This window comes from Candoia aspera, chromosome 5, assembly GCF_035149785.1.
Source record: "Candoia aspera isolate rCanAsp1 chromosome 5, rCanAsp1.hap2, whole genome shotgun sequence".
NCBI lineage: Eukaryota > Metazoa > Chordata > Lepidosauria > Squamata > Boidae > Candoia > Candoia aspera.
This window is the reverse complement of record NC_086157.1, coordinates 56,509,134-56,525,972: the sequence shown is the minus strand read 5'-3', so window position 1 is coordinate 56,525,972 and position 16,839 is coordinate 56,509,134. Positions and strand designations below refer to the sequence as shown.

Sequence of the window (16,839 nt, the reverse complement as noted above, 5' to 3'; positions counted from 1 at the left end):
ATTTAGCGATGCAGTAACATAAAGCTGGATCCACTCAGTGTGGTCTCCCGTTGTAAGTTGCACCGGTTCTGTGAGCCTTCTAATCGGCCCTGCCTTGAGGGGCTGGCCGTCAATGGTCTCCACTTCTATGGGGCATGGCAATTCTCTGGTCGGGATGTTGAAGTCCTGTACGGTCTGCACATCAATAAAATTGGTTGAAGCTCCAGAATCCACGATGGCCTCTAGCTTGACCTGGTGCTCTGGGCTGACGTGCATGATTACGGGTAAGTAGTAAAAGGCTTGCCTGGAATCTTCGGAATGAGCCCTCCTTAATTGATTGATGGTCTCCCTGCTGAGCTCTGTGGAGGGAGACCGATGGAGTTTCCCTGGTTGGAAGCAGAGGCGGAGATGGTTCCTGTTTCAGCTGCTTGCCTTGGGGTTCTTACTGGAGTTGCTTGGCCTCTCGCTGGGCAAGCTCTCACCATGTGCCCCTGGGCTCCGCAGTAGAAACACAGGGCTCTCTCTCTCCTTCTCTGCCTCTCAGCCTCGGAAATCAGTCTCCTGCTTGCCCCAATCTGCATTGGCTCCTCTTGTGCTGAGTGAGAGGATGCTACGGAGAGAGCTGGAAATCCTGAAAACGCTCTGAGGGTCCTGTTTCTCCCCGGTTGCATCTGCCTGAGCTCTTCTAGTCTGGCATCTATGACCACCGATAACTGATATAAGGCTTCTAGGGTAGCTGGTGTTCCCTGGCGCACTAATTCATTCTTAATTTCCTCATCCAGCCCTTGTTTGAATTGGTCTTTTAATGCACTCTCATTCCAGTCCAGATCTCCTGCTAACAACTTGAAATCAGCAATGTAGATTCCCACCCTCTTGTTACCTTGCTTGAGCTTCCAAATCTCTCGGCTGGCCGTGGCCTCTCTGATTGGGTCATCAAAGTGTGCTCGGAACCCTGCCAAAAAATTCTGGTAGTCGTTGAGAATCGGGTCGTTGTTCTCCACCATGGGAATAGCCCATTTGGCTGCTGGTCCCTTTAGCAGGCCTAGGATGAAGGTGACTCTGGTTCTGTCTGTGGGGAACTCTGCTGGTCTGCTGTCGAAGAACATAGTGCACTGTGTGAGAAAGGTTCTCAGCTGTCCTGCTTCTCCTCCAAACTTCTCTGGTAGACTGCCCTGGGATCTCAAGACTACTGGCGGAGCTGCTGCTGCTGCTGCTGCTGCTGGCGCCGGTTGTGGGTTAATCGGAACTGGTTGTTGTAACTGCTGTAGCATGGCAGCTTGTAATGTGTTGATCTGGAGATCTACTTGTTGTTGGTGTTGTTGCAGGGCTGCTGCCAATTGTTGGATGGCGAGCCACATTTCTTGGTTTTCTGAAGACATTTCCAAACGTCTCTCCTTAATTTCTTGTTCCTCCCTCTTTCGATGGGAGTAGGAGTTTGTTAGGATTGATGTCCTAACAGCCAGGAAACACGCTGAGACAAGGAACTGGTCTCTAATGTTTATTGCTAGTACATAACAGGAATCCTAACAAACTGAAGAAGTGTGGGAAAAACCCAGACATATAAACCCCAAAGGTTAAGGTGGTCCCGATCTGTGTCTCTTTGAATGGCTGACCAATTCCTCAGTGCTACGCATGCGCTTTACAGCCTGGATGGGAGCCCCCTGCTCGCCATCCTTACTCATGACACACTCTGTATGACCAGGTGGGACGGGACGATGTGATGGGGATGAGGTGGTCCCTCAGGTAACCTGGTCCCATGCCATATAGGGCTTTAAAGGACATAACCAACACCTTGAATTGGACCCGGAAGCAAACTGGAACCCAGTGCAGCTCACGCAGCAAAGGTGTTACATGTGCAAACCTTGGAAAACCCAAGATTGCTTGCGCGGCTGCATTCTAAACCAGTTGAAGCTTCCAGATTTTCTTCAGGGGTAGCCCCATGTAGAGCACATTACAGTAGTCTATATGGGCGATGACCAGGGTGTGAGTGACCATTCGAAGGGCTTCTTGGTCCAGGAAAGGGCATAACTGGCACACAGCACAAAGTTGAGCAAAGGCCCTCCTGGCCATGACTGCCACCTGCTCTTTGAGCAGGAGTTGTGAATCCAAGAGAATCCCAAGTTACGCACCAGGTCTGTCTGGGGCAGAGCAAGCCCATCCAGAACTAAAGATGACAATTTTCCAGATCCCGAGGTGCCATTAATTCACAGCCACTCCATCTTACCAGGGTTCAGCTGAAGCCTGTTGTTCCCCATCCAGGCCCCCACAGCTGCCAGGCACCTGGAGACAGTGGTCACGGCATCACTTACTTCACCCAGAATGGAGATATATAATTGAGTATCATCAGCATACTGATGATACCTCATCCCATGGTGACAGATGATCTTGCCCAGCAGTTTCATGTAGATGTTAAAAAGGAGCAGGGAGAGTACTGAGCCCTGCAGTACCCCACAAAGAAGGGGCTGAGGTCTAGATCTCTCACTCCCGATCAACACCGATTGGGACCAGCCCTGGAGGAAGGAGGTGAAGCAGAGTAAAACCATGCCACCCACCCCCAACTCCCTGAGCTGCCCCAAAATGATACCATGGTCAATGGTATTGAAAGCCGCTGAGAGGTCAAGAGCCAGAATGGATGCACTGCCTCCATCCTGCTCCTGCCAGAGGTCATCCATAAGTGCGACCAATGGCGTTTCCATCCCATAACAAGGCCTAAAACCTGACTGAAAGGGGTCTAGATAATCTGTTTCATCCAGGATCCTCTGGAACTGCAATGCCACCACTTTCTCAACCACCTTCCCCAAAAAGGGGAGGGGGGAGACTGGATGAAAATTGTCCAGTACAGAAGGGTCCAGCAATGGTTTATTGAGGAGGGGGTGCACCAGTGCCTCTTTAAAGGCTGCTGGAAACACCCCCTCTCTCAAGGATGTATTTACCATCATCTGGACCCATCCACCCATCCCCTCCCAGGCTGCCTTCACCAACCAGGAGGGGCAAGAGTCTAGTTGGCAAATGGTGGCATTTACAGTCCAGAGGATCCTGTCCACTTCCTTGGGCCCAACAGGATCAAACTGTTCCCAGATAACTGGGTAAGTACGTTCCCTGGGCATCTCCACAGACTCTGTCTCATGCTCGGAGTCCAACTTCGAATGGATCTGAGCAATTTTATCCTGCAGATGCCCAGAAAACTCCTTGGCATGGCCCTGTAGATGGATTTATGGGTCCCTTTTCCCCAAAAGGGATTGGGTAATCTTAAACAGGGCCACTGGGTGGCATTCCACAGATGCAATAAGGGCAGAGAAGTATTGGTGCTTTGTCACTCTTACTGCCGCAAGGTAGGCCTTAATAGCGGCTCTAGGTTGTGTTTGGTCAGATTCAGTCTTTGTCTTCCTCCAGCAGCGCTCTAGGCATCTCTTAATCCACTTCAGAACCCTCAACTCCTCCATAAACCATGGGGAGTGTTGAGTTTGATGGGACAAGAGAGGCCACACAGGCGTGATCCTGTCCAAGGCCCTGGCTGCCTCCCTATTCCAGGCTGCAGCCAGGGCCTCTACTGGACCATGCAGCAGATCTTTGGGTATAACCCCCAACTCCCTCTGAAACCCTACTGGGTCCATCAGTCACAGGGGGAAGACCAATTGAATGGGTCCTGCCTCCCTGCGGAGGGGGGCGGCATAGGAGAATCTCAGGGCTACCAGGGCATGGTCTGACCATTACAAAGGGGATAGATGTAACTCTCCCCTCAGATCATTTTGCCACTGCTCCAACAAGGAAACTAAGTCCAGTGTGAGATCACTGTCTCGAGTTGGGTCCCGAATAATCTTAAACAGGCCCATGGCTGCCATGGTGGCCATGAACTCCTGAGCCACTTCCGAGGCCCACCCCAGGGATAGCAGATTGAAGTCCCTGAAAACCATAAACCTGGGGAACTCCACCGCCAACCCCGAGATGGCCTCCAGCTGCTCAGGCAGGGAGGTAGCTATGTAGCAGGGAGGCTGGTACAGTAGCAACATCCCCAACTGTTCTCGGGAACCCAACTTGAAGAACAGGGTCTCACACCTGGCCACTTGTGAAGCAGGGCCCCTGAAGGCCACTAAAGATTCCCGGATGACAACAGCCACCACTCCCCCCCTGCCCTGAGGTCTCAACTGGTGCCACACTCGAAACCCAGCCGGGCACATCTCTGAAAGAGGCACATCCCCTTCCAGGCCCAGCCAGGTTTCGGTAATGCACGCCAGGTCTGCCCTGTCCTCCGTAATCAAATCACATATGAAGGGGGCCTTGTTCTTAACTGACCTGGTTGTCATGAGCACTGATGGTGAGCAGGAGGGGGCCCCTATCCAGGGGGGAAAAGGCATGTGTAGTAGCGAGAATTTGAGCTGTCATTCAAAGAGACACAGAACAGACCCGCCTTGACTTTTGGGGTTTATCTGTATGGGTTTTCTCATGCTTCTTCAGTTTGTTAGGATTTTCTGTCTAATGCAGCAGTAATAAAACACTAGAGACCTACTCCTCGTCTCGGCGTGGTTCCTGCTTGTTAGGACATCAATCCTAACAAACTGAAGAAGCATGAGAAAACCCATACAGATAAACCCCAAAAGTCAAGGCGGGTCTGTTCTGTGTCTCTATGAATGACAGCTCAAATTCTCACTACTACACATGCCTTTTCCCCCCTGGATAGGGGCCCCCTCCTGCTCACCATCAGTGTTCATGACACTGGTGTTACAAAGCAACAGCTGGAGATCAGGGCACTCACAAGTCTGCTGTCCAGTGCCTGGGTTTGAGCACAGAGGGCCAGAACACGCCACCAGCAGTAAACACCGGGGGCATCTTCCCCGAAGATGGCCTGCCCTCTGGCTCCCATCATAACATCCCCGGCCTGTCACCACCTCGATAACCTGCTCCACCCTACAGCCCCCAGAGACTCTGAGTCCATTAGCCCCCAATCCTGGACTCCCGAAATTATAATTATTTGGTCACACCATAAACATATAAAGAGAATTGCAAATTAGGTTTTATATAAAATACCTGTTCCCACTATCTGTGGATACTTCTGATCACAATTTTATTCAGATTGATAGGAGTGGTGACTTCTTCTTCTGCCATACTACAGACATGGCTCCCTGTTTTGGCAAAAGAGTATCTGTATCTTTAAAAGATAATGCAAGAAGCAACCCTATGAATGGATGGTTTGGAGTGGAATAGATAGTTGCTAAGCACCAGGGCAGCTGATAACAAAGCAAGGTCTGTGGCTTGCCAGTTTCTTATATTAAGGCAGATCAAAAATGCTTGAGAGATGAAAGCAATCTGTTTCAGCATACTCACTTGAATGAAGGGGGCAGAGAGAGAGAGAGAGAGAAGTATGGATTTTATTTCCATTTTGTCAACTAAATATATATGTATTATCCATCCACGTCACTGTAAGGCCATTGTAACTATGACCAGGTCATCATCTGGAGAAGACAATAAAAAATTGGGAACCTTCTGTCTGCAAACTTAGCTTGAAAAGGTAAAATCATCTTCTCTGGGAGCCCTTTAGGATTCCTAAATGCTTTGGACAATATGCAAGAATATCATGGTGCCCACCCCTCCTCTTTTGCTCTTGCCATGATTCATCAACTGATCTTTTTCATACACTGCAGGAGTTATTATCTTTCAAGCTTATTAAATCACTCACATATGGTCCAGTTTAGACTGTTTCTATATTGCTGAGGATACCAACAACAAAATCAAGCCTAGAGCTATCACATTTAAATGCTGTGTTTTATGACTGAGAAAGTCACCTGGGAGAGATTGGTAAGCAGCTGGCTAGGATCATCAATGGCTCACGTGTGGGTAGAATTCCTCTGTTTGAAACAAAGGTAGTGATTTGATTATTTCTTTTTATTCTCATTAGACATTGTTTTATCCATATATATATATATATATATATGAATTTTGATTATAATAGTAAAAGCTAATACAAACTAAACTTAAAGAAAGAAAAGAAAAGAAAATAGAGAGGAGGAAAAAGTGGAAGGAAAAAGAAAGAAAAACAAAAAAAAATAAGAAAGAGAAAAATAAGAATAAAGAAAGGAAAGAAATATATAAAGAAGTGACTTCCAATCTTCATCACAACAAGTATAAACAAATTTAGTAACTCTTCACCCTCTCTAAAGTTACAAACATTTATCTCTTCATCCCATATTCCATCTCTTATCTATAAACAAACCCATAAAACATCATCTTTTCAGTCCTGGTGTCAGCAGAAAGTCCAAAAAGGATAGCCAGAAGTAATCAGATAAACCAACTTCATATTCCCTTCTTTCACTTCTAACACTCTTAATTTTTAGTTCATTCAAATATTGTCATAAGATTTTATTCTCTTCATGTCTGCTTTGTCCCATCACACAGAGTTCTTCAAGGATTTAACAAGTCCCTTTTGTAAATCCAGTAGGAAAAAAATTATCCAGGTCACTCTCTTGGTTTGTTGTTTGTATTTCCTTTTTAAATTTTAAAACCTCAGTCAGTTTCTTTTGTAGATCCAGTGAAACATCCTTTTCTAAATCGTTCTCTTGACCTGTCAGTTGTAAATCCACTTTTGATACAATTTCCATCTTTTCAGATAACATTTGTTCTTTATCTGTAATTTCTTCAATAACATCTTCTGGACATAGTCGATCCATAGAAGTAGACATCATTACTGACACCTTTGATATTATGAATACTATTTTCTGATTCCATTCTTCAAAAATTTTCTTCAGTATTTTTATTGTCATAACCATCTTGCAAGCATGTATATCTTTCCTGTCCCTAAAATCTTTAGTCTCCTCTTGTGTCCAGTTTTTGAAATCATGAAATTATTTATCTATGTTGTGTCTTGTAAAAACCAAAACAGGATCTATTTCCCATGAGAAGCTATTTGTACTTTATAATTAATTCCAAAATATTATTGTAAAAGTTTCAATATTCCAATTTTAACTGGACCCTTAGTCTGTTTATAACTTTCTAGATCAAAATCTTAAGCTTTTTGCTGTTTATTTCAGATTCTTTCAATTCTTAAGCTTATAATTAAATTTATCTTTCATTCAGGATTAAAGGCAGACTCACTCAGTATTTTCAAACATGTCATTCCAAAGCTCTCTAACAGCTTAGAAGTAGTTAATGAGCAATTTCCAAAAGTGATTAGAAAGTGAGGTTTGCAAACTTAGTGTCTCTGCTGAGGTTGTGAACAAGATGGCTAATCCCATCATCTCCCGGTGTTCAAACCCACAGAAAACCGCTGTCCTGCAGCCTCTTCTCAGGGAGCAGCTATCTAGAGTGGGCAATCTCCTGTCCTCTCCTTATCTGGAGAGATGCCCTGTAAGCTGTCCTGTAAGACTGGGACAGTCCTGGAAGTGTCAGATAACTGCTTTGAGAGCAGCTGGGAAAATGTATTCTGACCGAGCTTGGTGGCCCTGTTTGGATTGTTTTGCAATTGTGTTGTTCCTTTTCACCCACACAATATTAGCGGAAGATGACTACTGGGAGAATGCTAGCTTTGCTTTGCTGTTCTCACTGAAGTTATTTAGTGAAGTGACAAGTGATTCAAGTTTGGGTATCATCTAACATTTTGCTTATGTGCACGCTAACATTCATTAAACACTCAGGAACTGTTGTCTCTATCTTAAAACAATTGGTGGTGGTCTAATTTGAATCTAGGTAAGATGGATGTGAAGGGTAATTCTCAGATCTTACAGGCATCAATGGGAGATGGATCATGACTGATGATTTCCTAATTCATATAGTTTCATTATTTTGCAGTAATGAATAGGCTAACTGTAAAACAAAGTTACAGGCCTGAGTACATTAAAATCTAGAGAAAATCCTCTTGGGAGAACAATGTTTAGTTTATCATGGGGCTGCCCTTGAAGATCACTTGGAAGCTACAGGTTATCCAGAATGCAGGAGCATGAACAGTGATGGGCACGCCTCATTATAACTATGTGAACATCACTGCTATGCAAGCTGCACTAGTTACCAGTAGGTTTCTGAGTGCAATTCAAGATGCTTGTTATCACCCATAAAGCCCCTCATGGTGTAAATCCAGGTTATGTGAGGACCACCTGTCTCCAGCTGTTTCTGTCCATCTGATGAGATTGGGCAGAGTGGGCATGCTTTGGGTTTCATCAATTAAACTAGCAGGATCCAGGAAGTATGCCTTCTCTGTCCTGGCCCCTGCGCTATGGCATGATATCCGTCCAGAGACCATGATGGTTCCAACCCTGATAATGTTCAGGAAGCTGTTGAAGACCTGAATGTTTTACCAGGCTTTGGGGTCCACTGATGATGGAGTTCCTGTTGGAAAGGTTTTGGGGTATATTCTTCAGGCTGCTGATTAATCTTCTTTTCTTTTAACTGTAAGCTGCCCAGAATCATCAGAAATCCAGCAGCCTGCAAATTCTTAAAGCAAGCAAACAAATGAATATCAGAACTTTGCAAAGTTAAAATCATACCTGAATTAAATAATTTAGAATTCTAGCAACATGTCAATTATTATCACACTGCTATCCCCACCAAGTTTTGAAAATTTCCAGGGCTCTTTCAATTTGAACATTGTAGCTGGCATATAGCTATCTAATCCTATGCTCTGTTTTTTACCTAGAGGTAAATATGCACAGTGTATTGCATCTTCCAAAATCCAAAATGTGGATGGGGCTATCCAAATGGTCACAAATGAGCATGCAAGTTCACTGGAATTATTCTTCAGGCAAGATGCAAAAATCCAGAAATGGGAAAGAAGCAAGAAATTAGGCCAGGTGCTTAAGTCTGAGGTCTGCAGGTGAAAATCAATCTCAAGAATGCAATTGTCAGTGTTGGTATCTTCAACATCAGTTACACCTTGCCTTTAGGGAAAAAGAAAATGATTATTATCTGCCCCTTAGCTTTGAAAATGGTCTCCTGCCATGTGCCATGGATAGGGAGCAGAAAACAACTGTAAATCAGCAAAAACGGGATAAGTGTGGTAGGCAGGGCCGCAACTGGGGGGGGGGCAACTGGGGCATGTGCTGGTGGGGCACCAAAATGAGCATTGGGGCGGGGGTGGGGCCAAAATGGGCACGGAATCCATGTTTGCCCCAGGTGACACAGACCCTAGTTGCAGCCCTGGTAGTAGGTGGTAATTGGATTGTGGTTCTACAGGTTTAAAGTACTTTTGGAAATTTGGAAATAAATGACTGTTTCCATTATTATCTTGCTATTATATATTAGGGCTTAATACCAATGCATACTACACTGAAACATTCTGAAGCTTTTGGAAAAGCAATTTTTACAGATTATAAATTAAATAACATCCCATATATCAATCCATTGTTTCCATGAGAGTCAAATCAAGCGAAGTACTCATTGTATTGTAAAGAATGCTGCATTCAGTATGAATGCACAGAAATGAAGCTGAATGCCCACTGGATTTCAATGGAAGCATATCTGAGCAATGGTCAATGGAGTAAAATAGAATGACAGCAAAAAATAACTGGATAGAAATTGGACTGACAGGCTTGTTCTGCAGGAAAGCTATGCAGAGAAGTTTTGCATGGATAAGGAGTGTGTGTGTGTGTGTGTACTGGTGCGCGCGCACCTGGGAGTGTGACAGAAGCACATAGGAGACTGAAAGCCTGCACTGCACTGTTTTCAAGGATCAGTCCAGTGGCCGGTTTTGTCCTTGGATGGAAATAGGTCCCCCACTATTCCTCTAGGGGATATTTTAAGAAGAACTTATTTCCGCCTTGAACAGCGCCAGGGCATGCAGACATTCAACAGCTGAAGTTTTCACGTTGTCTGCTTCTCCAGTCGGCTTCATCTACCGATTTCCTGCCTGGCGATCAAGCCGTAGGCAGCGGCGTATAGCCCTGTCGCCGGGAGATGAAAGGGGGCGACTCTTAACCTTGAAGGCTTTCAAGAGCCCAGTCCGCTCTGGAGAGGCGCAGTCGCAGCCGCAGCTGAGCGACAGACTCGGCCGCCCTTTGCCAGCAGCGGGCGGAGTCCCCCAGTTGAGCAGAGCAGAGCGAAAGGGGTGTGTTGCTCACCAGGAGGGCTGCTCCTGTCACCGCGCCCGGGTGGCAGTCGGCGAGGAGCCTCTGCGGCTGCAGGAACAAAAACCGCTACCGTTAGAGCCGGAGCCAACGACCAGCCACCATGAGCAGCGACGACAACAAGTACGACGTGATTGTGATTGGAGGAGGCATCTCCGGTAAGTGGGGCCATCAGCGGAGACGCCAGCGGGAGAGCGGGGACCCGACGCTGCTGATGTCCCCGAGACAAGGCGCTGGAGGACAGAGATGGCAGGGCGTGAGACCGTTCTTGGGGGGATCGGGCCCAAGGCTACCAGAGCTGGCCTGTGGTTCTTTTCGGCGGAGGGTTGAAGAGATTTTCCTAGGTTCCTTAGTGGGGAGTATGAAGTATCCCTAGCACGAGAGGCGCCCCGGCTGGCTCGGATAGGTGCGCCGTGAGCTCCGTGCCCTGCTCTTTGTCCTTACGCACAGATGAACGCCATTCTTCTGCCGGAGTGGCAGGCGGAGACTGTTCTTGGTCATGCTCCCTTTCCTCAATCTTCTCACCAAGAACGCCTTTGTCCTCAGGCAGCGAATCCGGGATTAAACCGGCACGCAGTAGGTCCAACATCTCTGGAGGACACTCTCCAATGTCATCTACATACCACGTGCTGGCAGAACTAATGGCCAAAGCTATGAGTATATTTACCTGTACTGTACATCTTCCCCCAAATCCTTCTTGCTTATAAGTGCTGTCCATCTGATCTATGGACCCTAACCTAGAATAAGCCATGAAGCATGAGGCTGGTAGGACCACCATTTGTTCCAGACTCCATGTCTGGGCTCCATGTCTTTATTTGTTCTAGTGGAGTTGGTAGAACCAGTACTACAGATGCCTTTTGGGTGTGTCGACAGTGCAAGCCATCCTCCTCTCTACCAGCAAACCTGGAACATTGACACTAAGTTCCTTTAAAATAGTTGCATTTTGTTTCAGCTAGTGGCAGCATTATTCAGTGATTGCAAAAAATAAAATAAATATAGCAGAAGCATCAGTGGTCACACAGTGCTTCTAAATCTCCACTTTTCCTTTTGGTTCAAAAGAAGAGGACTAAGTGGGGGAGGCTGCTCCCTGGGCTGAGGGAGAAGGAAATAATAGGGTCACCTCCCATCTGCTAATAATAATAAAAAACACTGATCTGTGATGCTCTGAATCATGATTATTACAAAGGAATTGTGAGCAAAGGGTGGGATTGCAGTCCAAATGAAAACAGTCTGTTTGTAAGGCTTTTGGTCAGCAGACCTGTATACAGTATTGTTCAGCCATCAGGGCATCTTTTACAAGTCTCTCCTTGGGTTCATTTGAGATTCTGGTTAATCCTGCTTTATTCATGGGGGACCCCATAGAACAAACTGCCCTTGGGATTGAAGCATTATGCATTAGGAGGGGGCTCAAAATATCCTTCTTTGTTTTAATTATTTAATCTTGCTTTACCATCTGCTTTAATTGTATCTCTGTCATTTTAATGGTGCATTGAGCTATTAAGGGTGTGGGTGGCACTAATATATTCTAAAATAAATAATAAGCATACACACATACCTCTCCCCCCCACATTGACTTGGATAAGTGACTTCAATGAGAATGACTTCTGAGGTGGACACACTTAGGATGGTACTGTCAGTTTCCAAACTGATTTAATAGAGAAATCCAATTGATTGTATAGAGCTAGTTTGGTCTACTGGTTAAGGTGCTGGGCTAGAAACCAGGAGGCTGTGAGTTTTAGTCCCGCCTTAGAAAGCCAGTGGGGTGGCCTGGGCCAGTCCCTCTCTCTCAGCCCAACTCACCTCACAGGGTTGCTGTTGTGGGGAAAATAAGAGGAGGAAGGAGTATTAGGTATGTTCGCCACCTTGAATTATTTATAAAAATAATAAAGGCGGGATAAAAATAAATAAATAAATAAATACATTTCTGTGACTTCTGTGGTTCTCAGTCAAGCAGCAATTACATTTATCCTCCAGAAAATATGTATAGGATTCAAGTCTACATCTGAATACATATGCACTCTTAGAACCTTTTTAGTTTAATAATTATTATATACTCTTTTTTTCTTGATTCTTCTGCTTTATTTTATTCATTAAAATGTAATGTTAAATTTTTAATTCATCTAATGTTGGATGTCTTCATTCACTATTATTGTTCCTTTCCTTTGAATTCTGACAATTTCCTAGGATGTTTATTATTTGATTAATTATTTATATCTGACTGGCTCCATAAAGCTGCCATATAAACTCTTGGTTTTTGCTTACTTAACTAGCCTGCATTTAGTATTCTGCAATACCATTTCTGACTTTCTATATCTTAACCATGTAACAGTTTCTCCTCCATGGGTATACAGTGATAGAGAAGCTACAACTGATATATTTCTGCTGTGCAATTAGCAAAAGCACAGACCATTTGTCATAGAAATGACTCCATATATGCTGGTATCCCCCAACCTAGTGCCCTCTGGGAATTCCCAGCATTCCCAATCAACATTTGGAGGGCATTGCTTTGGAAAAGACTAATACATAAGAATGCTTACAAGTTAAATTATTGCTAGCCTAATTTTTTTGTTTATTTTTCAGTTGAGAGGATTATGCTGAACAATTAGTATATATAGCAAAAGTGGAGAAAAAACTTTAGTGCCAGTTAGCTGCTGTAAATTAGTTGAATACTTAAATACAATACTGATACTTTTGTGGCAAGATCTTGCAAAAAAGTTATTTGAACCATTGGCTGTTCATTTTTGGCATAATTCTCAGGTTTTGTAATATGTGTTAGCTATTATACTATTGGGAAAGCATTAAGTAAGCATTCTTATCATTCATTAAAAAAGGTTTATAGGATATTGATATGACCTTGGTTGATAATAAACATCTGGACAAGAAATATTTAACTAACAGTGAAGATTTAGAATATCAGATTTACAACCTTCTGTAATGCCACGTCAATGCCTCTTAACATTAACTCAAATCAAGAGTTAAAATAAAAAAGAAAGGTGTTCTGGTTGGCTAGCAACAGAACGAGCTAAGATTATTAAGTAGCATATGGAAGTCAAACAAGCCTTTTATCTGATTTTTTCTTCATGGAGAAGAGAGTAGCACACAGGGTTTTTTTCATTTAATTTGCACAATAGCACAGTGAGATAAGTTTGGTTAAGCGAGAATTATTGGCCAAAGCCCTCTCAGTGAGCACTATAATTAACTGGGAATTTGAACCTGCTTCATTTTATCCTAGTCTGACCTTTCATTCAAAATGCATTCATATATAAAGTTTGAAATGTCTGGCATTATAGCATCAGTCTCAACAGATTAGGTTGAGAAGTCATGTTCATAGTTGGCCTGAGTCCTAGTCCTAGTCTAAGCCCATTTTCAGTCTGTTGCTTTAAAACACAATCCATCCCTCCATCATAAATGTGTCCATAATATTGGTTCTCCACACCACCAATGTATATTCTGCCTCTGTTGTGACTTTGCCAAACTGTATTGTCTTGACTTGAATATGTCAGTCCTTACAGAAATGCTGATCGTTTTTCTCATCTGGCTTTGCTGCTGTCTTGCTTTGGTACATCAACTGGAGTACTGCAGAATGAAATTGGATGGGCGTAATTACAGAATTTTATTCTGTAATTTCAGGTTTTTATCTTTACTTCTCTAGATTGGTTTGTTGGCTTCCTCTGCCTACATCCCGTTAAAATAATGTGAGATGAAGAAACTCATGAGTATAAACATGTGTTTGACACTTGTTCAAATTACTGAGCAGTGTCAAACAGATTCTAATCTGGATCGGTGTAATTAGAAACACAGAAAAACCAGGTCAGAAATAGCCACAGAGAGGAGGGAGGCAGACTCTGCCATAGTTGTGTAGCTAACTAGGGTTATAGAGCTGAATGACTGAAAGTAGCAATCTTGCCTCTTCATTGGGGAAAAGTAATAGAAAGTGACAGATATAGAAGAACTGGCAAACAATCAACAGAAGTCAAATTTGACATCTCTCATAATTTTTAGGTTGCAACTGCAGGGAGAAACCTCAGACCTGCAGAATTTACACTGATGCCATTTAGGAATTGCATAAATAAGGAGTTACACAAATACATTATTCTTCTTTCTCAAATGAAGTAGTGAAGCTGTGCTTTACTTTCTTCTTCCTGGTTGGAAGCCTGGAGAGAAGTCAATTTTGAAAATAGGGATCAGGAAATGACAGGCCTGAAAATAATTCAGAAAGCAAATTGCTAATGAATGGGAAAAGCAAACGCTATTAGACAGAACAGGCTGGGGTGTGACCAGTGGAGAGGGACCTGCTCACATTTCTCACACACACACAGTTCACATCTGGTCACATCTGCAATAGCTCACCAGAGGTCACCTCTAGGGTAATGTGTTGTGAAACTCCATAAATATTATATATCTTAAAGCTATGCTGGGACAGTCAGATTAAGAGGAAGACTATTTTTATTCCAGTACACAAGGTGATGATACAATTCTACAGAAATCATGAGCTAGTATCAGTATCACAATATCATGGGAGAACTTTGGGGTTGTCAAACCATTGTGGTATCACTCCAAAATACCAGTGGGGAAAGAGCCTAAGACAGATAGCCCATCCACTGCAGCATACTGGCTTTTTAATAATCCAGCAGCTGCTTCTGGGCCAAAACAACAACAACAAAGAATCGTGAAAAAGCACAAAAGATAGACATTTGGGAGAAACTCCTTGGAATCTCAGAGACTCCCTTCCTACTATTTTATGCTGAAGTTTGGGCCCTTTCAACAATTTATCGTTTTCTGTATGCATTTTCTTGTGCAAGCTAATATACTGCTGATCTGCTTTTGTATGCACATAAGACTTCTTACCTTAATAATCAAAGTGCTAACTAACATTGATATGGCATACAATTTTGAGATAATTTTTAGATTAGTCATTGACCACTATCCTTAATAATATCACTAAAATGAATGTTTAATGTAGGAATTAAAACTGGTAGACTTTATTATCTGGTATGGTTACAGTGATATTCCTATTCAGGGGGAAAATACTATAGAGATCCTATTATTGGTGAATTCATGGCATTCCCATGCAGCCAGGTGATTGGATGTTATAAGATTTCTGTTCTGGAGGATTTCCAGGAAAGGCTCAATAAGCATCTGCTAGAGATCATTTAGAAAACGTGATGGTCCAAGTCCTCATTCTCTGGGATGATTCAAGTTTTCAGTGACAGCCTTCATGGTCAGTTGGCATTATTTAACAAGAATGTTAGAAGCCCAAGCACTATTTGCATGTAGGATGGCTATTTAGAAATTGTCAAAGAAGGCAAAGATTTGCATAGGCTAATTATTGCTGCAAATTTAGAAACAATTACTATAATGTAAATAAACATAATTGAAATAGGTGAAACCAATTAAATAAAAGTAACAATTTACTTTTCTGTAACAGACATAGAAACACTGTGATGGACGTGGCTGCCTTTTCAACTAGTTCTCCAGGAAAAACAATGGCTTTTTTAAAAGAAAAAAAACTGTATTTACTGGGATCAGATAGTTCTACAAATAGAGGACTGCCCTAAGCAGAAGTGGACATATAGCTACATATTTGCATGTTATCGTAAATCTTTCAGAGGAACTCTGGTGCCTGAAAGTTTTACGCCAGAGGGCATAACTCAGTCCAGGTCCAGCATCTCACCTGAACTTGTTCTATGATCTGAGAGCCACACTCCAAAAATGAGTAAGCAGGACTGGGGCAAAATCCAGTTTAATTTGATTTTACTTATATTTGATTATTCTCAAGTCATATATTTAATAATTGTCCTAATTCATCACATTAAAGTACCATGTGGTGATGATGTTTGGAGATCCTGTGGGTCTGCATCCACAGCTTTTCGTCTGAGAGCAGCATGTAGCCCGAGGATCTCCAGTTATGCAGCTTCCTTTACACAAAGTTCAGCAGTCTGTTGCTAATGAATGACAGGTCACCTTCCAATCCCACAGGAAGTATCCTGAACCACCCAGCCACCCACACACAAGAAAAAGAAAAAAAAATCATAATAGTGCACAAAAATGCTGAAGTCTTGTCAGATTCTGCATGTTGTGCCAGAATTGCACAACATCTTGACAAATTTATGGTTTTTGTTTTATATATGGTAGGAAGAAAGGATCCTGCACCTCAAAAGATTTGCCAACTTCTGCTTTACGGTACATGGACAGGATTCAGAAGTGAAGTAGCAAAGATAGTTAGGATTCTGTTTTAATGTTTTGGGCCCAGGGAGCTTGAGAATTTCTTTTGAACTTACCTTGGTGGTGTTCGTGAGCCTATTTTACTGCTGGAGATGGTGAGGGAACTTTTGTTAGTGCTTTTGTTGTTGTTGTTGTTTATTCGTTTAGTCGCTTCCGACTCTTCGTGACTTCATGGACCAGCCCACGCCAGAGCTTCCTGTCGGTCGTCAACACCCCCAGCTCCCCCAGGGACGAGTCCCTCACCTCTAGAATATCATCCATCCATCTTGCCTTTGGTCGGCCCCTCTTCCTTTTGCCCTCTGCTCTCCCTAGCATCAACATCTTCTCCAGGGTGTCCTGTCTTCTCATTATGTGGCCAAAGTATTTCAGTTTTGCCTTGAATATCATTCCCTCAAGTGAGCAGTCTGGCTTTATTTCCTGGAGGATGGACTGGTTTGATCTTCTTGCAGTCCAAGGCACTCTCAGAATTTTCCTCCAACACCACAGTTCAAAAGCATCGATCTTCCTTCGCTCAGCCTTCCTTATGGTTCAGCTCTCGCAGCCATATGTTACTACGGGGAACACCATTGCTTTAACTATGCGGGCCTTT

The 16,839-nt window shown here is 43.4% G+C and overlaps 1 protein-coding gene across 1 annotated transcript in view; it reads left to right on the top strand.

The window, feature by feature from the left end:
- Nucleotides 1-9,999: 9,999 nt before the first annotated feature.
- The window catches only part of LOC134498893 (amine oxidase [flavin-containing] B-like), a 66,773-nt gene continuing 59,933 nt past the window's right edge, over nt 10,000-16,839 (top strand). Inside the window, exon 1 of the mRNA XM_063305261.1 lies at nt 10,000-10,183. Within this exon, the coding sequence (XP_063161331.1) occupies nt 10,129-10,183 (55 nt within the window). The 5' untranslated portion in view covers nt 10,000-10,128. The remainder of the gene's footprint in view (nt 10,184-16,839) is intronic.